Here is a 23,990-nt window from a genome sequence, read left to right on the forward strand (position 1 = left end):
TAATGTAATACCTTTGTGAGGAAGCAGGTATTACATACCTCAGATGTCTGCTGCCTATAACCACCGCTGTGTGTTTCTTTACATGGGAACGTCAAACCACTTAACAATTGAATTTTGCAGGAATTCTCCTTTAACTTGTAACCATTAGCACAGACACCTATTAACAGTTACATATTATAGCTAACATTTATATTTCACAGTTTTCACATTATGCAAAACTTTATTTGACTGAAGATGTTTGCTAAAGCATTAGTGGAAAACAGCAGGCAAACAACTTCAGATGTACTTAAGGTAGAACTGCCTAATTTTAAACCCACTGTGAAAAGTGAATGTGTACTGCCTTTAGTTCAACGCTTACAAAACACAAAAAGGCCAGGTACTGTTAAGACAATGGTCACATAGTTACCTCAGAAATATTGCTTAGTATTGTTCTTTATTTAGTTTGGTGGCAGAGTTTGTTGCATATTAAACAGGTTTTTAGTTTCATTTTCACAGTATATTAGTTGTATGTGGTCATATGTAAAATAATTTTATTTTATGTTTGTGACTGATTGAGCAAAGTCGTGTTTTGGTCATCCAATCAGACGGCGTGGTGTGTGGAGCTTAATAAATATTAATAAGCTTTTCTTTGTGCATCCTGTGAAAAGAAATTTCACACCCTCTTCCAAATCTTCTAAAGTCCTCTTGGGCTTTGGAGGCAGGAGTTTCAACTGATCAGTCTGTCGATGCCCAATATAAAAGTTATAGTTGGCTTTTGAAAATGTGTATTAAATGGTTTATACAAAGATACAGAGAATCAAACTCGCATGTCTGGGAAAGTATTTAAACATCTTTTTTACGTTACCCTTTTCGAATTAACATTCCTGAACCAAATTAATCTTGCTTTTGAAATATCAGAAAATAAGAAGAAATGGTCTACGTGTTTAATTTTCATATCATATGATAGACATGGAACATACAAAAGAGTAGAAAAGAAGAAAATGTTAAATTATCTTAGAATTCGAAATATTATTATTATTGATTATTATTATTATTATTATTATTAAGTGCTGATTATTAACTGCTTGACAAATTTAGTCATTGAACGCGACTTGGAGCTTTTATTTTGAAGACCTGTAATCGTTGACTTCACAATTCCAAGGACGTTTGACAGCGGTAGCTCCGTATCTGTAACTGTTGTGCTTATTTATTGGATAAATATGATCACTAAATCTTGAGTAATTAACATTTGAGGGAAACTGAATAAGGCATTCGATTTAGTTTACGTTAAGTCTTTGAAATACATTAAGACCTGGATTATCGCGTCAGGTAGTTAAATTATCCAGCTGGTTAACGGTAGCTTCACAGTACTCGCTGACAGGCAGGTGGGTTTCTGAGAGAAACCGAAGCACATAAAAGGCACCAGCAGAGCAGTAAATCACCATGCAAATAATACCTAAAAGGCAGTTTGCGTGAATGAGTTTTTTTCCCGATATCCCGTAAGGAGCCAAGTGGCAGCGTTAACGTCTCTGGCGATGCCATTTATAAACATCGTTTGTGCTACAGAATGAGGCGATAGATTACTACATGGCAGAAAGAACGAACATAAAGCGTTTTGCAGAGTCGTAGTCGAGATGGTAGAATATCAGGAGAATTTCCAGAGTACCGAAAGTTGCTCAGATGGACCACCAACACCTTTCCAGTCACCTCCGCCGCCTCCGTCTGCCCGGGACTCTCTTCGTCTCCAGAGAAGCAGCGTCTGCTCCCGTGCGTACTTCGTGGTAGTGATGGTCTTCTTTCACCTCTACATAATAAATATTATAGCCTTGCTATTGTATGTGCACTATAACACTGGATCCGGGGAAGATTCAAAGAACGAACCCAACCACGCTGACAGAAGCTCGAGTGTAACATTAGCCCCTCCGGCATCCGGCGAGCTCCACTCTGCATCTTCAGGCTCGTCAGGACCCATATTTCATCTCCCACGCTTGGAGGGTATACGGGTACGGAGATGCGTCTTGTCATACGCCAGTGACTGTCCTGCTGTAACTTAAAGGAATGGTCTGGCAATAAATAAAATGTATAGGATTTCCCCTTACCGTAAATGTAGCTGAACAGCCATGTTTTGTGTCCAGAATTTGCTTTAGTAATAGAAGTAGTAATGCAAGTAATACAAATACGTTGGTACATTACATTTTAGTTACATTAGCCTCGCAGTTTATAAAAACAAAGAAGCAAACTTTAGACACCAAATATGTCTTAGTCGAAAAGGACTGCATTTGGGGTAAAGGGGAAAAAATCATACTTTTTTACCTCTCTTTTAGCTGTCTACTAAATCAGCATTCTGTTCAGTGGCTACGTTTGTTGTCTGTTTCCTGCTCAGGTTGGCCACATGCAAACAGTGTCCCTCACTCTTGACCATACTCATAAGTTGCGGACCCTCAGCCTGAAGCCTCTGTTATTTGGTGAGCTATTTAATGTTAACTTCGAACAGTAATGATATACATTACTCTATGTCATAGAATTTTTACAGGCAATGACTAGAGACACAGCATCCACATAAGCCGTTTTAAAATCATTACAAATATACAAGAGATGTATGTAAATAATGAAACTAATATCTATCTATCTATCTATCTATCTATATATATATATATATATATATATATATATATATATATATCCATTTTGCAGTGGCAAGGGGAGTTTTTTAGTCCCCTTTCTGTTCAGTTTTTTTCACTTTTTCCTCTCTTCATTGACCCTCTACCCTCTACACCGATGACGTTTCCATTTCCGTGCAGCCTGGCTGAGTTGTCGTTGGTGTTTATTCCAGCTAAAAGCCTTGTTGACCAGTAGTCTCTCGCCTGTCACAGTGCCCGTCAGAAGGAAGGTGGCGCCCTGAGGATGATGCCTGATCAGGTTGCCCACACAGGTGGCATCCCGCTCCAGCCACAATGCCAGCCTGCCCCTCATTTCCCCTCCCACCAGTGGCCCGTGCTTAAAAACATCCAGCCGAGAACCCAGGGAGAACTTAGCCAGAGCTGAGCTGCTGGAGTTGGATGGTTCTAAGCGTACTTTAACCACTGAAAGAGAGGCAGAGAGGAGAGTATGAAGAATATGTTAGGCTGTGAGGAGAATAGACTGAGACTAATAAAAGCCCAAGAATAGGGTTTGGCAATATTAATTTTTCAAATTTGATGATACCTTTTTTTAAACATCCTAGTTAGATAGGGCACAATACTAGTTTTTCATTTGTGATACCGAAATTGAAACCGAAATTGATTGATGTTATTTTCCTTTTATTTTTCTCATTTTTTTGACACTGTGCCAATAATATTGTCACTCACCCAAGCCTAGTCAAGTGAAAACAGGGATTGTTGGGCCTTTATGAATGGGAATGTCAGTAACCTTTGCAAAGACTGTGTTCTTTGAAATGACTAAGTGAGCACTCACCAAAATCACTCTTGCAGAACAACTCTAGCAGCTCTTTGGCTGATGTGGTCTCCTCTAACTCACAGTCTGTGCAGCTGGCTTGTGGCACTGCTGAAACGAAGAAAAGGTTCACATCATTTAGGAGCTAATCCAAAAAGTATTTGTCAAACAGACTAACACTATCCTCCAGCAATATTATTGTCAAGTCCACGCCGAGACATGTAGAGTTTATTAGCTTACCTCTGCGGCCATTGCTGGTGCTGTTTGGCATGTGTGTGACTGAGGAGATGCACATCAGGTGGTCTTTGGGGAACTGGTCACAATGCAGGATTCTGGGCCACGGGTAGCCGTAGCAGTTCATGATGGGAGCACACCTGTCCTGTACAGACTCACACAAACTCCGACACGGAGAAATGATCCTGAGGAAAAGGTATTAAAAGAGAATGGAAAGATGAAATAATTGATAGGAATGAGAAAGTAAGGGGGGAGTCAGTAGGGGTGAAAAAGTGAGGATTGAGTTGCGTAGTCCAGTCTATTAGTGGTTGAGGAAAAGAACAGCCCAAACAGACATCACTTAAGTGATTCCTAAACCTTCAATGTTTCATGAGTTTAGATTTGATGTACCTCATGGACCTGGGTGAAATGAAGGTTCGGGTTGTGGAAATGACCACAGGGAAAGGAGTGATGCTTGGTGTCAGTGACACTATGCCCTTGTTTATCCACAATAATATATATATATATATATATATATATATTTATTTTTATTATTATAATTTTTTAAATTTGTTAAAACGGGAAGCAATGGAAACTGCATAATGTTACAGTCAGACAAATATACTTCTGCGGTAATATACTGGGGAGGGGACCGCTATGGTAAAGTCTGTTTGTAGAAAAAACTGCCAGACCGTATACATTTCACAATTTTTAGTCTTCACTATAATGTTGAGATTTACTATGTCTGTTGAGATTTATTGAGGTTGCAGGCTCTTCTAGCTGGGTAGTTTGAGAGTAGTTACCCAAAGTAATTGGATTTGCATCAAGAGTAATTTAGGGTTATTCATGGGGACAATACAAGTGAAAATGACTTGCATGCAATGGGGAGAGGGCATGCAGATGGCCTATATGTGCAAGGACATTGGTTTCTGAAAGCAATCAAACACTCCACAACCTGAGCAACTCTTTTGTTTCAAAGCAGACACAAACAAACTGATTTCCATAATCTTCTATTTAGGGCAACTCTGTGCAGCATTCCTGACTTGACTGTTTGTCCATACATCTTAAAGTAATAGTTCTGGGAAAAATCCAATTTACACAATTCCCCCTTACCCCAAATGTAGTTAGCCAAGACATATTTGCCTTTTAAGTTTTTCCTCTTTAATTTTGCTTTCATTACTTAGTAATTACTTTAGTTGCATTAGCCTTGTAACTCCATTGTAGACTTTGGACACTTTTTTGCAGAACTGTTCTTTTAATTCTTCACTGCTTGGCCTGCAAACCTTCCAAATTATAAATATGTTATTGGACTCACCCCAAATATCTCAACCAAGTGAATGGCTTCTCTTACCTTTCGAGACACACCGGGGCGAAGAGTGAGCAGAGGAAGATCCGAGCATGCAGGTGGCATTCGCGGGCAAGCAAAGGCAGCCAGCTGGCGCTCTGCTGGACAGCCTCAGCAGGCGACTCGTGCCCCAGCAGGTTGGGCATACGCATAGTATTGTAGCCCAGCCCCTGGCACAGAGCCATGCTGGAAGGGATGGGGATGCAACGAGATGAGCCCTGCGGCTCCCAGTGCCCATCAGGCATGGCCCGTGAGCTCCAGGCTGCCAGGAGTAGCAGCAAAGCAGACACAAACAGAGTCATAGTCCTGATGGAAGCATTAACAACACAGGTTTCTTTCAGCCAGTAGTTCAGGGAAGTGTCAGGGCAAGGCAGTAATAGGTGTATTTATACATCACCATTGGAGGCCGTTTGGGTGAAGGCGGGCCTTGTGATGCTTGAGATTTGGAGGGTGTGTGTGTGTGCACTGAATCTTCCGTTTCCCTGCTGGAGATGATGAATGGTAGGATTTCCATCACCCACTTCTATTTTTTTCCAGTTCTCCCCACTTTTTTAATTTTGCATTTGATTCAATATGGTTGAGGAAGTATGCACACACTCCAAAGATGTGTGTATCAAGACTACACTACAATAAAATAGAAAAGTGTATTGAGTAGGTGAAAGGAAACATAGAAAGCAAAACCAAAAGAATTAATAGTGTTCTGACCTGTAGTGTTTACCCTTACACTGCTGCTAACCACTGCAATAGTTTCAAAGTTTTGGCTTCTTTGCAGTTTATGTAGCAGTTGTCTGCATTTGATAGCTCTATTGTTCAGTATAACATCTAGAATGCAAGTGTGAAAGCCAGTATAATACTGGGCCAGAAGTGTGGGGTTTTAAAATTGGAGGGGTTGCATCTCTGCTTCTGGGGGGGTTATTGAGTTGCTCTTCACCTGCTGGGAGCACAGTGCTGTTTCTACCCCAAAATGTGGCCCACACTTCCTCTCCTTGCACTTCCCAGGAAGCCCTCCCTCCTCTAACCTTCATGCCATCAAATAAGGAAGCAGAGAGGAAGCATGTCACCGCCTGTATGGTTAGGCCAGCCATGCGGAAAACATCTTGTAAAATTGTGTGTGTGTGTGTGCGTAAGCATGTGTGTGTGTACACACTGCTGCAGAAAATGTCTGCACTGAAACATAACAATGGCTGGGGAAATGAAACTCAATCCTTTATAAGCAATTTGACACTACCCGCTCTCTATTCTAGAGGGACAATGGCTCCCACCGGAAACCATTAATGCCCCAGTCTCATTAACACCGTCAATGGCAGCACCACAAGCAGTCCCAAAAGAGGGGTGGGGGTAGGGAGGGGGAATTCATTATCCCCATATCCAAAATCACTTAATGGCGTCTGTTCACACTCAAATGCTGTTTGTGTGTAGAGTGAGGATCAATCAGATAAGACAGATGTGAAATACGGTCCAGTTCACACATCTTTTCTTTATTAGAGTTCTCAAAATATGTACACTTCTGTTAAAACACCAGTATCAATGAACATCAACATTGATATAATTTTAAATTAATCTAGAACATGTGTGTAATTGTGTGTGAATTTTCATTCATAGGCACAGTCTCATTTGAGAATTGATTACGTTAACATCCATTTGCATGGGGGGCTAATTGTGAGAGTATAGATTAATGCTATTAATGAGTGTGAATGTGATCCTTTAATCTCAGCCTAATCTCTGTGTCTTCTTGTTCCTTCTGTCTGCTTCCCACACTAACTATTCCAAACAAACTGTACTTAAAGAGAACTCTTCTGAAAAAAAATCACCACCACTTTGTTAGGCAGATACAGCTAACAGTCATTCAGAGTGCTTTGATGCAAAATGATATATTGGAGAGAAACTCACTCATCATTTCAATGGGTGGTGATAGGAATATATGATATCACTAAATAGCTATTTTCTTTACTATCCAAAATGACTAGTGAACCTACACGTTTAGAAGTTTTTTTATTTATACATACTGATGTTAAAACAGCAAAAAAATGTAGCTAAAACATATTTAAATAATTCTCTGGGGATGGGGACAGTTTTGCTTTCCAATGTCCTGCTTGGCTTTAAAAATTATGTTTAAGTCAAAACCTCACACAGCTTTCAAAAACAATGTCTCAGGCTTAAAGCAGCATGTTCATTCAAGGTAGCTTTTAAAGGCTTGAAGTCTGGTTCCTATAATTACTCCTGTGAACAATTCTGACTTTGCAATTTTCTCTTGAAAATAGCATTTCACATCAAACCAGTGACTTTGTTCACATTTTAACAATTCAATTACAGATATTTAGAAAATCACTGGAATTCCCATTTATCTGAACTTTAGATTGAGGCAAACTCAAAAGTATTACTTTCAGTGATTTTGAAAAATTACTGGAATCCCCCTTAAGCTGAACTTTAGATTGAGGTGAACTCAGAGGTATTACTTTCAGTGAGCTGTTGTTAAATTGTTGATAAATTGCAACAGATGAGTAGTCACAGTCCACTTGTAAGATATATGTTCCTGATAAAATGTCCAGTGAGTGTAGCTACAAAGGCTGAATGGGATTTTAGTTGATTCTTAGTTCATTTTTGTTTAATTTCATTTTAAGATCCAGTTTGATGGTTTTGTTTGTTTTAGTTGCTTGTTATTTTAGTCTGTTTTAGCTACATTTTTGTATTGTTTTTTTTAAAGAATTTTTACTTTTATTCCTTTTTGTTCTTACTTTATACTTAGTAATTTTCATTTTAACATAGTTTTGACATTATTACAGGCTTTAATTGATTCAATTTAAGTTTACACATTCATCACAATGTTTTTTTTATATCATTACATAATGTATTGTCTGGATTTTAACACTGTATTGTCATGCTCTGCTTATTGCAAATGACAGTCACCTTGAATCATCATCATCATCATCATCGTTGACCACTAGTCCAGATAGGGTCGCGGTAGCAGTTGAGAGAGCAGAGAATCCCAGATGACCCTGTCCCCCACAACTTCCTCCAGCTCATTCCTGGGGACCCCAAACCGCTCCCAGGCGATATAATCCCTCCAGCGGGTCCTAGGACGACCCTGGTCTTGTCCCGGTAGGCCGTGCCTGGAACACCCCCACCGGGAGGCGTCCAGGGGGCATCCGGATCAGATGTCCAAACCACCTCATCTGGCTCCTCTCAATGCGGAGGAGTAGCGGCTCTAGTCTGAGTTTCTCCCGGATGACTGAGCTCCTCACTCTATCAAATAGCGTGTAGCCCGCCACCCAATGAAGAAAGCTCATTTCCGCCGCTTGTATTCGCGATCTCGTTCTTTCAGTCATTACCCACAGCTCATGACCATAGGTGAGGGTTGGGGTGTAGATCGACCGGTAAACAGACAACTTTGCCTTTTGGCTCAGCTCCCTCTTCACCACTACATTTTGGTACAGTGACAGCATTACTCCTGCCATCTGTCCCAGCCTGCGGCCAATCTCATGATCCCTCTTCCCGTCACTCATGAACAAGACCCCAAGATACTTAAACTCCTCTACCTAGGGCAGGTCCTTTCCCCTTACCTGGAGTGGGCATGCCATCCTTTTCTGGGCTAAGCATTTCCCCTTCCTGGATCGGGGCCTTGTCGTGGCGGAAGGGCTTGTGTGGTCTAGGGATCTTCAGAGCTAAGTCATCAGGAGCAATATGCTCCTGGTAGGTTCTCCCAGGGCGAACAAGTCTGGAGTGAAGACCCAGACTAATGTGATCCAAACCACACCATGCACGACATACACAAAAAATCGTGTCACCGGGACCTACCCCTGGAGCCAGGCCTGGGGGTAGTGTTCCATGACGAGCGCCTGGTGGCCGGGCAGCTCACGTAACCCGGCCAGGCTCAGCCCGAAGAGGCAACGTGGAGAGGCCATGTGGGCCCACCACCTGCAAGGTCCAGCATGGGGGAGCGGAGCAGTGAAGTATTGGCAGTGGGAGATTGCAGGGAGGCCCTTGGTGGCCTAGGCCCCTGCGGCAGAAACCTTGAATGTCCTATCTATCAATCAAGCTTTATTTAGGCTTTTTGCAAATGACAGTCACTTTCAATGTCCTCTATATCTATATCAAGCTTGATAGATTGATAGTTTGATATCTTTTCTTTCTTTTGTGCCATTCTGCGACTTAGAGATTCCAGGGTTTCTGAGCCCAGAGGAGTGTGGGGTTGTAATGCAGCTGGCGCAGTTAAAGGGCCTAACTGCCAGTCCAAAGTCAACTCCCGTGGACAGTCAAGAGGAACAGCTGACCCAGGATGAGCTCTTCAGTCTGCTAGATCTCAACCAGGACGGCTTGCTACAAAGAGAGGAGGTCAGTCTCATACAGCCTCACATTTAGGCTAGCTACCTATGTGGTAGAATGCTTTGGAATTATTTGAATGTAACACTACAGTAGGAGAAAACAGCAATAATACTTTAATGTAAATATTCACTGAGGCACTATGAACTAATTTATTTGAGGTGTTGATGCTGTGTTGATGCTAAAGTCTAAGAGTAAACTGATAAATCAGTGTGACAGGCTAGTCATTAATTTTAGCACTACTGAGCTCTACAAAAGCTTGAATAGACTGATAAACCTGATAAACGTGAAGGGTGTTCAGCCAGTTATTAATCTCATCATTGCTAAACTCAGCATTACTAGGGATGATGGAACTGAGCAGTCTGCTTGGTGGTGGACAGTTGTAACCTTAACATTGGTGTTGTTCTGAACTGATGTTGCATTTTACATACAATTCATTACCTGAAAATCACAAAGATACCCACTTTATTGTAAAATGTGCAAGAATTGTTACTGGGATACAGTAATACATTTATGACAGTATATTCAGTATTCAGCCATCCCTCCTTTTCAAGTATTCTGGTCAACCAGGTTTGTTAGATTTCCTTTTTTGGGTGGACAGAGGGTAACAGGTTATGAACACTTTCTGTGTCTTTCCATGACTTCAGTACATTTTTCAGTACATACTTAATTTTGGATTTTTCCATGTATCTGCAATTTTTCTCAAGGACATTTTATGAAGAGATAGCATTTTTGACATTAATTCAGCCCAATATTTAAGTTTACTAATGCAATATCTTACTGAAAATTAATGTTGGTTGAAGGATTTTCACAATAGCATTGGAGATCTCTGATTTAATCATAGTGTGTGCACTTGGATTAGTGTCTCAACGTGGTCTGTTTTTTGTTTTTGAAGGGGTTAGGTGATAGTTTTCTAGTTTGTTATTGTTCAGCTGGACCCATATCCGGAATTATGCACTTTTGTTCATAGTGAAGTACAGTTTGAATTATGTAATACATTTAAATAATAATAATAAAAACAAACAATTCTAATACCCAGATGATGATCGAGGTGGCCTAAGACTACTTTTAAGCACTGTAGGATGATTTTATGAGAGGGATGATGGGGAAATGGAAGAGCAGAGGAAACAATGGACCCTGTGATAAAAGACATGTTTTGTTTTGTCACAGATTTTGAGTCTGTCACTCTCAAATGATGGATCCCGGCTGAGCTCATATAACTTGCGGGAAATTCATATGGGTCTTGAAAGAAGCCCTGCTGGTAAATAGAGTGAGTGTATGTGTGTGTGTGTGTGTGTGTGTGTATGTGTGTGTCAGTAAGTGTTTGGTCCAAAGTGACAACATAACACCCACCATTTTTTTTCAAAAGCTTCCGGATAGATCCTATCATCACTGATTAAAATCTCATTATTATGAGGGGTTACACTGGATCTCCCCAACCCACCCACACATCCGCTCCACCCCCACTCCCAAACATACACACGCACAAAGGTACTGCCCCTCTTCTGTTGTCTGGCCAATGTCCTGCTGTGGTTTGGTTCCGGAGGGGAAAGAGTGAACACATTCACTGACCCAGAACTAACACAAATAAAAGGGAGAGATTGTATTGCTACTCTCTGTTCATTTAATGCCATCATTGCTGCCATCACTCTATTGTTACTTTAAATCAATTAGAATACTTCAACAACTATGCTTAAAACAGTCATGCCAATGAAGGTTTTTAGTTATTTATTTTGAACTGAGCAGTGAAAGAAGAAAAGTTATCTCTGAAAGTACAGATGATTTTAGAGTTAGGAACTGAGGTACTTAGTCTCCAGGTATTTGGTTTCAGTCAAGGCAAGAGCAATTATTAGACCCCATTCACACCTCGTCACTTCATCTGACTAGTATCTGGATTGTATACTATCCAGATAGTCAGACTGAAATGCGACTGCTGCATTGGATGGAATGTGCAAATCAGCTTGTTATGCCGCAACCAATTACCAATTGTTTGTCCATTCAGCCTCTTTGTCTGCAGTTTGTTTTGTACAATAGTATCTGTCCATGTTACTGTTAAGCATATAGTTTCATCTGCATATGGTCCCCAACTATGTGTGTCCTCCATGATTATCTTCTTTGCAGACATGGATCCTGTGCCCAGTGAAATACTGCATAACGAGCAGGCTTAATTGTACCTGGGGGTGGGGTTTGGTTGTAAAATGTGTATTGGAGAGATGGATGCATTTGTGGCTCAAATGCATCTCAGCCACGTCCTGAAGTGGTTTAAGCAGTTGGAATTGCGTTGTGAGTGCATTGACATAATCCTGATATTTGAGACGTATGAAATGACCAGGTGTAAATGGGGTCTTAGTGATGTTCCTGGTCAAATACAATGTAGTAGATGTTTAATAGGCATTGTAAGCTTGCAGACATTTCAAGTTTACCACAAGGAAGTAGAATCTGAACAGCTGACATAGTCAAAAATGCAAGTGATAAACTCAGGCAAGGTCCATGCTACCCAAGTTTGCATGTTGTGATGTATGACCAGCCAAAATGAACACAATAGAACAACCTTGAAAACAATGTGGTCTACCAAGTATCAGTGTCAGCTACACTTTAAACACTGTTTCTTTATGTCTGTAAATGATTGTAACATTAAACAAGTTAGGCCTGTGCTGCTAATGGATTCATGCTATTAGGGTAGCTGTGGAAAATAATTAAGGTAAATAGTTAAATCAGGCGACATCTCCTTTTGTCTTTTTATTTACACACATGCGTTTACATGTTTTTAATATTATGACTTTTGTGACTAACACCAAAGCAGATGTGGAAGGAAACACAGTGATAGCATGTTGAATTTTTTTTTGTCAAATACACAGTCATAGCACAGTTCAGTTCATTTGTAGTTGTGGTGTACTGTTATTCTTAATTCGACTACAAAACTGTATTTAATTCAGTAAGATAGAATGGAATTGTGAATGTCACACAAACAGCAAACAGTGTTGAACCTCGATGTTTCTGGACAGGAGTTGAATATCTTTGGTCCTGTGTGTTTGTGTGGATGTAGGAGTGCTGTCACTGAAGGAGTTCAGGCAGATGAGTGGTAATGTGTTTCAGCATGGTGGTGCTGGGCAGGGCTTGTATGGAGAGAACCAAATTAGACACATGAGCATCCAAACACGACTGTTCCTGGGAGAAGGCACCCACCACCTTCTGAAGAGTATCAAGAACAGGTAAAACATGTTTATATTTTCATATTCATGCATGTGTAAAACACTTTAACTTTCACTGTCTCTCTCTCTCTCTCTCTCTCTGTGCCCGTGTCTCTATCTGTCTTCCTCCTAGGGTGACTCGTTTAACCCGACTCCCATCTTCAATGATTGATCTCAGTGAGCCGTTGGAAGTGGTTCGCTACGAGCAAGGTGGATACAGTAATGCCCATCATGACAGTGGCCCCTCCAATCCAGATAGCTGCTGTTTGCATACATATCTGGCTGCAAACAGCTCCACCCTCAACCAAATAGTATGCAGGTGTGTATAAATTCACTAGATGTGGTTTGTCTATGCAGTTTTCTGGGTAGTGTTTGCCATTTTTCAGCTGCTCTGTGTCTACAGTGTCACACAATGCTCCCAACCAGGAAGGGTGAAGGCAAGCCTGTGTTGCAAGTAGCCTATTGCCACCTCTTTTGAACTGTCATTCATGCAGCATTGTAGGACAGCTCAACTTGCATGGAGAAATGGTTCAACTGTGCAATTCTGTGTACATAACCTAACAGACCTAACAAAATCAACATCCATCCATCCATCCATCCTCCACCGCTTATCCGAATCCGGGTCGCGGGGGCAGCAGCCTAAGCAATGAGGCCCAGGCCTCCCTCTCCTCCGCCACCTCCTCCAACTCTTCTGGGGGGATGCCGAGGCGTTCCCAAGGCAGTCGAGAGATATAATCCCTTCAACGTGTCCTGGGTCTTCACCGGGGTCTCCTCCCCATCGGAAATGTCTGGAACACCTTGGGAGGCGTCCAGAGGCTATCTTTACCAGATGCCCGAACCACCTCAACTGGCTTCTCTCAACGTGGAGGAGCAGCGGCTCCACTCTGAGCCTCTCCTGAATCGCTGAGCTTCTGATCCTATCTCTAAGGGAGAGCCCGGCGACCCTGCGGAGAAAGCTCATTTCAGCCGCTTGTATCCGCGATCTCGTTCTTTCGGTCACTACCCAAAGCTTGTGACCATAGGTGAGAATCGGAACATAGATTGACCAGTAAATTGACAGCTTCGCTTTCTGGCTCAGCCCTCTCTTCACCATGACGGACTGGTTTAGGGTCTGCATTACTGCAGATGCCGCACCAATCCGCCTGTCAACCTCCCGCTCCATCCTTCTTTCACTCGTGAATAAAATCTCAAGATATTTAAACTCCTCCACTTGGGGCAAGAATTCATTCCCTACCTGGACAGAGCATTCCACCCTTTTCCGACTGAGGACCATGGTCTCAGATTTAGAGGTGCTGATTTTCATCCCAGCCGCTTCACACTCGGCTGCAAACTGGTCCAGAGAGAGCTGGAGGTCCCGGCCTGATGGCGCCAACAGGACCACATCATCTGCGAAAAGCAGACATGAAATCCTGAGGCCACCATACTGGACACCCTCTGCCACTTGGCTGTTCCGAGAAATTCTATCCATAAAAGTTGTGAACAGAATTGGTGACAACGGACAGCCCTGGCGGAGTCCAATCCTGACTGGAAACCAGTCTGACTTACTGCCGGCTATACGAACCAAGCTCCTGCTCTGTTTGTACAGGGACTGAATGGGTAAAAAGCTGGTCCAGTGTTCCACGACCTGAGCGAAACCCACATTGTTCCTCTTGTATCTGAGATTCAACTATTGGTTGGACCTTCTTCATCAGTACCTCTGCATAGACCTTACTGGGTAGGCTGAGAAGTGTGATCCCCTGATAGGACCCTCGATCGGATCTCCAAGCTCTGCCTCCTCTAGGGAAGGATTGTTGGTGGGATTGAGAAGATCCTTGAAGTATTCCTTCCACCGTCCAACGACGTCCCCAGTTGAAGTCAGCAGGATAGGCATTGTACTCTTTCTTCAGCTTGACGGCTTACTTTACCCGAGGTGTCCACCAACGGGTTCGGGGATTGCCGCCATGACAGGCACCTATGGCTTTGCGGCCATAGCTCCGATCGGCTGCATCGACAATGGAGGCATGGAACAGGGCCCACTCGGACTCGATGTCACCGGCCTCCCTCGGTTTGCAGTCGAAGCTTTGTCGGATGTGGGAGTTGAAGATCTTTCTGGTAGGTTCCTCTGCCAGACGTTCCCAACAAACCCTCACAACTCATTTGGGTCTGCCAGGTCTGTCTGGATTTTCCCCCGCCATCTGATCTAACTCTCCACTAGGAGGTGATCCGTTTACAGCTCCGCTCCTTTCTTCACGTGGATGTCCAAAACACACAGTCGCAAATCCGATGACACAACTACAAAGTCGATCAATGAACTGCGGCCTAAGGTGTCCTGGATGCCATGTGCACACCTTTGTGTTCGAACATGGTGTTTGTTATGGACAGACTGTGGTGAGCACAGAACTCCAATAACAAAACACCACTCGGGTTCAGATTGGGGAGGCCGTTCCTCCCAATCACGCCCTTCCAGGTCTCACTGTCATTGCCCATGTGAGCGTTGAAGTCACCCAGCAAGACAATGGAGTCCCCGCAGGGGGCACTTTCCAGTACCCCCTCCAGTGTCTCCAAGAAGGCCGGATACTCTGAACTGCCGTTTGGTGCATAAGCATAAACAGTCAGAGCCCGTTCCTTGACCCGAAGGCGCAGGGAAATAACCCTCTCGTCCACCGGAGAAAACCCCAATGTACAGGCGCTGAGCCAGGGAACTATGAGTATGCTCACTCCTGCCCGACGCCTCTCAGCCCCTGCCATGTGTTGAGGTGAGCCCAACTGTATCTAGTTGGTATTTCTCAGCCTCATACACTAGCTCGGGCTCTTTCCCTGCCAGAGAGGTAACGTTGCATGTTCTAAGAACCAGTTTCCGTAGCCGAGGATCGGAACGCCAAAGCCCCCGCCTTCGGCCGCCACCTGTTCCACAATGCACTGGACCCCCATAAGCGCTTCTCCCATGGGTGGTGGGAGAGTGGTCCCGTGTAGCTCTTTCAGGCTGAGCCTGGCTCCAGGGTGAGGCCCCGGTAACCCTAATCCAGGTGAGGGAAGCTGGGTCCTCTTGTTATTGTTCATATGGCGTTTTTGGAATACCCTTTGTCTGGCCCATCACCTCAATCAACAGAAAGGGAAGAACTAAGCTAATCATCTCATCCATTGGGTTCAACTGATCAAAGCTGCTTATAAACAAGATTCTAGGAATGATGTCTAAACTACTCTGCTTTTAATATCATAGAACTTTCAAACAAGCAAAGCTTACATTGCAAGTACATACATAATAAAAGTAAAAAAACACATTTATTTGAATATGTCAAACCTGAAACCCTCCAAATTCATGTACTACAACATTTTTAGAGGGTAGTGGTAGGGAACATTTATTTACTTGAGCTGGAGCTGTGTCTGTTGTCAGTACCTACAGGTTATTGACAGTTCAGAAGCAGTATAGCTAATCAGGAAATTTAGCTTCTTTAGGCTTGTAATGTAATAGCTTTAAACATTTAACAATAATTGCAATTATTGACATGATAATTAATCTTCAGCTAAAATTTCACAATTGTGACGCGCTAAAGTTTTTAGCTGACCATATAAAAATGCATTTATTTAATTAATTGTCTGTTTTTATTCATTTATTTACAGTGGATCATTATAAGTATAGGCAGCCAAATTTTCTGATATGCTTTCTAGCTGTAAGTACTGATGACAAACTGAGCTTGAGCTCAATTAGACATACCAAGTTAGAAGTTGTTTTGTTGTTTTTGTAAGACTCATGCCATGTCTCAATAAATGGATTTTCTTACTTTATTTATATTTGCATATATTTGCCTCAGCCCAGCTGATGAAAATGCACCCAGTTTGTATTCTGTTTGTTCCAAAAAAAATTATTGAAACGGGCCTATTACTACTTATTTGGACTGTTGAGATAATAAAGATCCAGTTCTGCTTATTACAAATTACATTTACAAATTACATTTTGACAGTGTTAAAGCTGAATTATCTTCCGTTTTAGTACAAAGACTTCAATGTGCTCACTTGTCTTTGACGTATACTGTTATTACTGATATTGTTGATAATATTTGTAATGACTTTGATCATATGACTGCAAATGACGCATCTTTCAGGTTATTAAACTATTATGCCCACGTTTGCTGTGGAGTGAGTTTCAACCTACAGATATACGAACTGACTAACTGTCTGTAAAGTTTCGTTTAAAGATTAGCTTATGCAACTGAATGAAAAGGGGCCAATAAGATCATCCCAGCTTGTGTTCTCTTGTACTTTTGACCATGGAGGGCTGTGGTATTGCTGATTTTATCACTGAATGGGACTTTGACTGTCTTAGCTGATAGCACCCCTTTGTGGTTAGTGAAAGAGTTTCAATCCAACACTTTACATTTGGTGGACATAACAGACAAACCATTGAATACAATATAAAAGCTTCAGTGTATCATATTTGTGTAACTGAACAACTCTATTTGGCTCCAAAGCCTCTCAACCTGTGTGTTCAGACTTAATTTCTAGGTCAGTCAAATATCAAATCTTTGTGGTGCTCAGTGCATACACAAGGGGGTGCTGTTTATTTCAGTTATTGTATTTTCTTTGTGAATGTTCATTGTTGATCAGTTCTAACACAACATCTTACACACAAATTTCTATTTGTGAGTTAAAGACTGTATGATTAAATGTGTTGGTGTTTGTTGTTGATAGATATGTAACTTTGTTGCTATTTCTGAATACGGTGGATGGAGGCGGGGAGCGCAGCTTCCCCATGGCTGACAACAGGACTTATGAGGAGGAGGTGAGCGAAGTCTGTGCTCTGTTTCCATAGCGATAAAGGGAAGTGAGCTCTGTTGTCACAGCAACTAAAGAAAGGGCCTGGAAAATGAGGCCTGGGCTGTTTTTGTGACATTGGCTCTTGACTTTGACATGTCCTGCATAAAGGTTCACAACTGTGATTTTGTGTTTTAGGCTCTTGCTAGTGTAGAATTCCAAAGATAAATTGTCCAGATGAGCCTGTAACAATACACATAACGCACTAACATGTTCATAAATGCAGTGACTTTGAACTGGATTTGTCACAGTAAAATAATATTTTTAATATTGTCACAATAGAAGCTTTTGCAAACACATTGTTTGGCAGAATGGATAAATAAGTTCACACATGCAGTGCCCAGAGTGATGTAATTAGTGATTTGATGTAATTAGCAGTCCTTAGAATCCCAGTTGCCTCTGTTTGCTGGGCTTGACCTCTCCCACGTGAAGAGCAAGTAACTTATACAATATATAGCAAAAGTATCTCCTAATACCTCTCCTAATTATTGAGTTCAGGTATTTTTGTCACCCCCATCACTAGCAAGTGTATAAAATCAAGTGCATATGCAATCTCCATAGAACAGCACTGGCAGCAGAATGGGTTACACTGAAGAGCTCAGTGACTGTCATACTCTAAAATCTTGTGGAAAACCTTTCCAGAAGAGTGGAGGCTTTTATAGGCGCAAAGGGGGGGCTAAGTCTATATTATGGGGCAGTCGTGGGCTGGAGGTTAGGCAACCAGCCCTGTGACTGAAAGGTCGCTGGTTTGATCCCCTCGACTGACAGTCCATGACTGAAGTACCCTTGAGCACGGCACCTAATCCCAAATAGCTCCCCGGGCGCCGTGGATAGGGCTGCCCACCGCTCCAGGCAGTGTGCTCACGGCCCCCTAGTGTGTGTGTGCGTGCATGCATGTGGGAGTTTCACCGCACGGATGGGTTAAATGTGGAGGTCTAATTGCACAGTTGGCAAATGGTTCTAAATTCTAATTCTAATGCCCAGTAAGCTTATGTAGGAATGATGGTCAGTGTCTACATACTTTTGGCCAGCATACATTCTTACACAGAATTATACATAAACTAATTACAAGACTATATTTCCAAAAGTATTCAGTCATCCATCCAAATCTTTCATGCACTTCCATGGCCACAGGTGTGTAAAACCAAGCACCTCGGCATGCAGACTGCTTCTACAAAGATTTATGAAAGAATGGGTGGCTCTCAGGAGTTCAGTGAATTCCAGTGTGATACTGTGATAGGATGCCACCTGTGCAAGTCCAGTCAGGAAATTTCCTCGCTACTAAATATTCCACAGTCAACTCAGTGGTACTCGGCCACAAAGTGGTAGGCCACATAAAATGACAGAGGTCAGTGCTGTGGTGCATAGTGCGCAGAGGTCACCAACTTTCTGGAGTCAATCACTACAGACCTCCAAACTTCATGTGACATTCAGAAGAGCTCAAGAACAGTGTAGAGAGCTTCATGGAATGGGTTAGCACTGCCACGGGTCTCTAGAGTAGCGGAGACTTGTTCTCTGGAGTGACGAATCATGCTGTGAAGGCAGATGGCCGAATACTTTTGGAAATAAGGTGTACATGCACAGCTTGAAACTACTGTGTCCTGGGCTGCTAACTTGGAAAGAGGCTTCAAACGTGATTGTTCTCAGTCTCAGTGCTGTGTGAAAAATATATGAAGCATATATACATATATGAAGTAATGGCTACTAGGATACACAAAATGTATGATACGTACTTCTGTATTTGCATTACAATATGATACATTTTGGTACAAAATTTGAAAAAAATGCTAGCATAACTTTTGTATTTATTTATTTATATGTTTTTTATTTAAAAAAGACAGCAGTGATTGTTGAAGATATAACTGGCATAAATCATTTTCGTTAGAAGGCATGAAATTAAGCATATTAATACATACAAAAGTGCAAGTTATTACATATTCCACATGTGTTTGGCAACATATTTTGTTATGGGATATGACATGTTTGTTTACAGTCAGATCTTGAGTTTGTAGATAGGCCAGAGATAACAATATATAAATATAGCCTAACTGACATGTCAAATTGCCAACTTGCATCATCTCTCTGTTCCTTATTCTAGACGGACTTTATGCAAATGAACTGAGTGGTGACCAGTCACATTGTTGATTTGTGGAGCAGTAATCAATTGTGTCACACCCACAGTAATGCAGAGAGATTTAATGCTGGAATGCACACAGAGCAGGAGATATAACAGTTGATAAAATGTTATGATGATAGATGATTAATTTAAATTTAAAGAACAATATAAGGCTGCTACTGACTGCTCCACTCTAAAATAAGCACACATGGGTCTATACTACACTCTACACTTGATTACAAAGAACAGAATATTTCATTATTACTATTATTTTTTACAGTGGCAGTCCTGAAATCCGGGGGTGCTTCAGCACACTTTGTGCCTCCATTTTCCACATCCCTAACTGTGGCTGTTACCTTCTGCCTAAAATGAGTGTGAGAGGGTATTTTCTAATGTGGCTCAATCACCCCCAGCAAACTGTTCTGTGGAATTGTTTTGACCATTCGAAAATGTTTTGTCCTCGCTCCAGCAAATTAGACATTTGGGTGATGTCTTGATTCGTGCGCAGTGTTGGCTTATAGTCACTGTTCAATCAACCCTAAATAGCTGAATCATGTGTATTAGATTAGGGTCAGAAATAAAGCCTGCAGAATTATCTTGTTACTCTTTAGGAACAAGGTTAGAACAGGGTTAGAGATTCCTAGCCTAGATGAAAAGAAATGATATAAAAAATAAATACATAAAAACCTAGTTTTAAACCAGCAATACATTATGTCATATGGATATAGGAAATGTGTAGTAATATGCACATATCAACACAACATATCCACACATTTATCACACTCTCATTGTCTTTGATAAATAATAAGTAACTTAACAATGACTTACAATGCTTCCATCTGTGTGTGTGTGTGTGTGTGTGTGTGTATCAGGCCTTGGGTGACCTTTCTCAGCAGTACTGTGCCAAAGGGAATCTGAAGATTAAGCCTGTTGCCGGAACGGCCCTGCTGTGGTATAACCACCTCTCAGACGGCAATGGTTACTACCACTTTATTAACATATTCCTTTTTTCTTCTCACTCTTTTTGTATTTTTTTGTTTTTGCTATTAATGTATGTGTTTCTTGTGTGGGAGGCTCCCTTGCCAGGCTTAGTCTTATGAGGATTCACTCATTCACTTAAGGAGTCACACATACTGTCATTAACCTAAATTTTTTATTGAACAAACCAGTGTTCAGATAAGCTTTTGTGAATATTTTTTGAATATTTGTCTGTATCTAGTCCAGTTGCATTGTGATGCCATGCTTGGCATTGAAGTAAAACTCTGGTATTGTGACAACCATCAAGGTTTTACTCTTTGTTGAGAGCCTGATTTACCAGATAGCTACCAGATATCATTAACGTCCATAAATATTTGAGGCCTGGTGAAAGCTCACAAGATTTTGGAAAATTTTTACTACGCAATATCTGATATGCTAGGGTAATATGTAGTAATTTAACGGTGCTTTGTGTGAAAACATTTATAGGGGCCCATAGAATACCCATATGTATAGCAGTATACCAAAACAATTAATTTTATGGTAAGATGAATATGAACTTTTTTAACTTTCTTCATGTCACGTGTGCACAAAGGACTATGTACAACAGTAGACCCTGAAGGATACTCCTCGTCCTTACTTTTTAAACAATTTTCGCTAAATTAAATAATAACTCTCAATCAACAACTCTGGGGGGAGCCTAAAAAGGCATAGGTATATGTACATGCCTAACTTTTTGTGAACTTAAATATGTTTGTAAACAAATGCTACACATATCTAGCACACAACGGAATTAATCAGTAACAAGTTTTACAGTTAACTGTAATTGCTTTCATGCTAATGAAAATGTGCAAACTATGGCTGAGGGTCTTTGTGAAGTAAAATCAGGATATGGATGGGGGCAATCGTGGGCTGGAGGTTAGGGAACCAGCCCTGTGACCAGAAGTGTGAGGTTCAGTCCATGACTGAAGTGCCCTTGAGCAAGGCACCTAACCTCCAATTGCTGCCCACTGCTCTGGGTAAGTGTGCTCACTGCCACCTAGTGTACACTAGTGTGTACAGTGGGGAAAAAAAGTATTTAGTCAGTCACCAATTGTGCAAGTTCTCCCACTTAAAAAGATGAGAGAGGCCTGTAATTGACATCATACATAGACCTCAACTGTGAAAGACAAAATGAGGAATAAAAATTCAGAAAATCACATTGTCTGATTTTTAAAGAATTTATTTGCAAATAATGGTGGAAAATAAGTATTTGGTCAATAACAAAAGTTCATCTCAATACTTTGTTATATATCCTTTGTTGGCAATGACAGAGGTCAATCGTTTTCTGTAAGTCTTTACAAGGTTGGCACACACCGTTGCTGGTATGTTGCCCATTCCTCCATGCAGGTCTCCTCTAGAGCAGTGATGTTTTGGGGCTGTCGGCGGGCAACACGGACTTTCAACTCCCTCCAAAGGTTTTCTATGGGGTTGAGATCTGGAGACTGGCTAGGCCACTCCAGGACCTTGAAATGCTTCTTACGAAACCACTCCTTTGTTGCCCTGGCAGTGTGTTGGGATCGTTGTCATGCTGAAAGACCCAGCCACATTTCATCTTCAATGCCCTTGCTAATAGAAGGAGGTTTGCACTCAGAATTTCACAATACATGGCCCCATTCATTCTTTCATGTACACGGACCAGTCATCCTGGTCCCTTTACATGGAAACAGCCCCAAAGCATGATGTTGCCACCCCCATGCTTCACAGTTGGTATGGTGCGACTCAGCATTCACTCTCCTCCAAACACGACACGTTGTGTTTGTACCAAACAGTTCTACTTTGGTTTCATCTGACCATATGACATTCTCCCAATACTCTTCCGGAACATCCAAATGCTCTCTAGCAAACTTCAGACGTGTCCGGATATGTACTGGCTTAAGCAGGGGGACATGTCTGGCACTGCAAGATCTGAGTCCCTGGCGGCGTAGTGTGTTACTGACAGTAGCCTTTGTAACGTTGGTCCCAGCTTTCTGCAGGTCATTCACTAGGTCCCCCCGTGTGGTTCTGGGATTTCTGCTCACCGTTCTTGTGATCATTTTGACCCCATGGGCTGAGATCGTGCGTGGAGCCCCTGATCGAGGGAGATTAGCAGCGGTCTTCCATTTTCTAATTATTGCTCCCACAGTAGATTTCTTCACACCAAGCTGCTTGCCTATTGTAGATTCAGTCTTCCCAGCCTGGTGCAGGTCTACAATCTTGTTTCTGGTGTCCTTCGACAGCTCTTTGGTCTTCACCATAGTGGAGTTTGGAGTGTGACTGTTTGAGGTTGTGGGCAGGTGTCTTTTATACAGATAACCAGTTCAAACAGGTGCCATTAATACAGGTAATGTGTGGAGGACAGAGGAGCCTCTTAAAGAAGAAGTTACAGGTCGGTGACAGCCAGAAATCTTGCTTGTTTGTAGGTGACCAAATACTTATTTTCCACCATTATTTGCAAATAAATTCTTTAAAAATCAGACAATGTGATTTTTTGAAATTTCTTTCCTCATTTTGTCTCTCATAGTTGAGGTCTACGTATGATGTCAATTACAGGCCTCTCTCATCTTTTTAAGTGGGAGAACTTGCACAATTGGTGACTGACTAAATACTTTTTTTCCCCACTGTATGTATGTGGGTGTTTCACTGCACAGATGGGTTAAATGCAGAGGTCTGATTTCACAGTGTGCAAACACAGTGACAAATGGTTGTAAATTCTATTCTTCTATTCTATTCTATTAAGATTGGGCTTGCAAAATATCTGAATGTAGGCTGTATTTCTCGACTATTTGAAGCTGAAGGATTGCTCTGATTAGAGCAGGCTTCAACGACGTAACAGTCTCTAAATGTGACTTGATTCTCTTTTTCTCTGCAGTATGTGAAGGTATTAGATGATCACTAAACATTCACTATATTTGTTTAGGTTGGGTAGGAGAATTGGACGAGTTCTCTTTGCATGGCGATTGCATTGTCACTCGAGGCTCTAAGTGGGTAGGTAGCATCTGGATCAACATCGACCCTGACCGACAACGTCAAGAGCGCTTCCAGCGCCTGGTCTCTGGTCAGCCCCTCAGGTCAGAGGAACATGGGACTGAGCACAATGACCTCCACCAGGACTTATGAACTTCCTGCCAATGCTTGTCTGTGCAGATCAAAGGCTTTTACCACCAAAATACTCATCTTTATCATTGTAATGTACACTGCAATACTGTTCTCAGGTCATCAGCAATGGCCACCTCAGGCAATAGCACCTTTTGTAGTCACACTGCTGCCTGGTAGTGCTAATATGTTGCATATCACTTAAATTTAAAGTTTGACAGAGAAAACCACTCTTGATACAAAATAAACCTCAAAATAAATATTTAAATGGTATTGAGAGCAATTCCTTGATTTAAATATTAAATATTGATGTTGCATATTTCTTGTTAAGTAAGTTATTGTCTATTTATTTGCACATAAAGCATTTATCTGTTGATGTCTTGGTTTGTTTATGTACATGCACTTTCTCAGTTTGATTCATTACAACAGATGAGGTATGTCTATACTTACATTCCAGTTAAGGTTATGTTGCATTTCAGGTTTTAAATGGTAAATAAATGCAAAACTCAGCCTG

At 41.6% G+C, this 23,990-nt stretch overlaps 2 protein-coding genes across 3 annotated transcripts; one reads left to right on the forward strand and one right to left on the reverse strand.

The window, feature by feature from the left end:
* Positions 1 to 1,125: 1,125 nt before the first annotated feature.
* On the forward strand, positions 1,126 to 23,990 carry zgc:158254 (uncharacterized protein LOC791209 homolog). Its single transcript, XM_017723548.2, has 9 exons — positions 1,126 to 1,982; positions 2,363 to 2,444; positions 9,123 to 9,301; positions 10,460 to 10,550; positions 12,336 to 12,501; positions 12,614 to 12,799; positions 17,149 to 17,239; positions 20,260 to 20,365; positions 23,301 to 23,990. Exons 1-9 carry the CDS (start codon positions 1,614 to 1,616, stop codon positions 23,498 to 23,500), a joined length of 1,470 nt encoding a protein of 489 aa, XP_017579037.2. The 5' UTR covers positions 1,126 to 1,613; the 3' UTR covers positions 23,501 to 23,990.
* On the reverse strand, positions 2,644 to 5,329 carry LOC119264070 (secreted frizzled-related protein 5). Of its 2 annotated transcripts, none has more exons than XM_037541443.1 (4): positions 4,976 to 5,329; positions 3,652 to 3,830; positions 3,433 to 3,519; positions 2,644 to 3,062 (listed from the first exon to the last, which is right to left on the reverse strand). In XM_037541443.1, the coding sequence occupies exons 1-4, from the start codon at positions 5,269 to 5,271 to the stop codon at positions 2,743 to 2,745; spliced, it is 882 nt and encodes a 293-aa protein (XP_037397340.1). In that variant the 5' UTR covers positions 5,272 to 5,329; the 3' UTR covers positions 2,644 to 2,742. The 2 variants fall into 2 exon arrangements, with proteins under 2 accessions (XP_037397340.1, XP_037397338.1); XM_037541441.1 differs by having other exon boundaries at positions 3,433 to 3,522.

The sequence above is a fragment of the Pygocentrus nattereri genome, chromosome 9, assembly GCF_015220715.1.
Source record: "Pygocentrus nattereri isolate fPygNat1 chromosome 9, fPygNat1.pri, whole genome shotgun sequence".
Classification (NCBI taxonomy): Eukaryota; Metazoa; Chordata; class Actinopteri; order Characiformes; family Serrasalmidae; genus Pygocentrus; species Pygocentrus nattereri.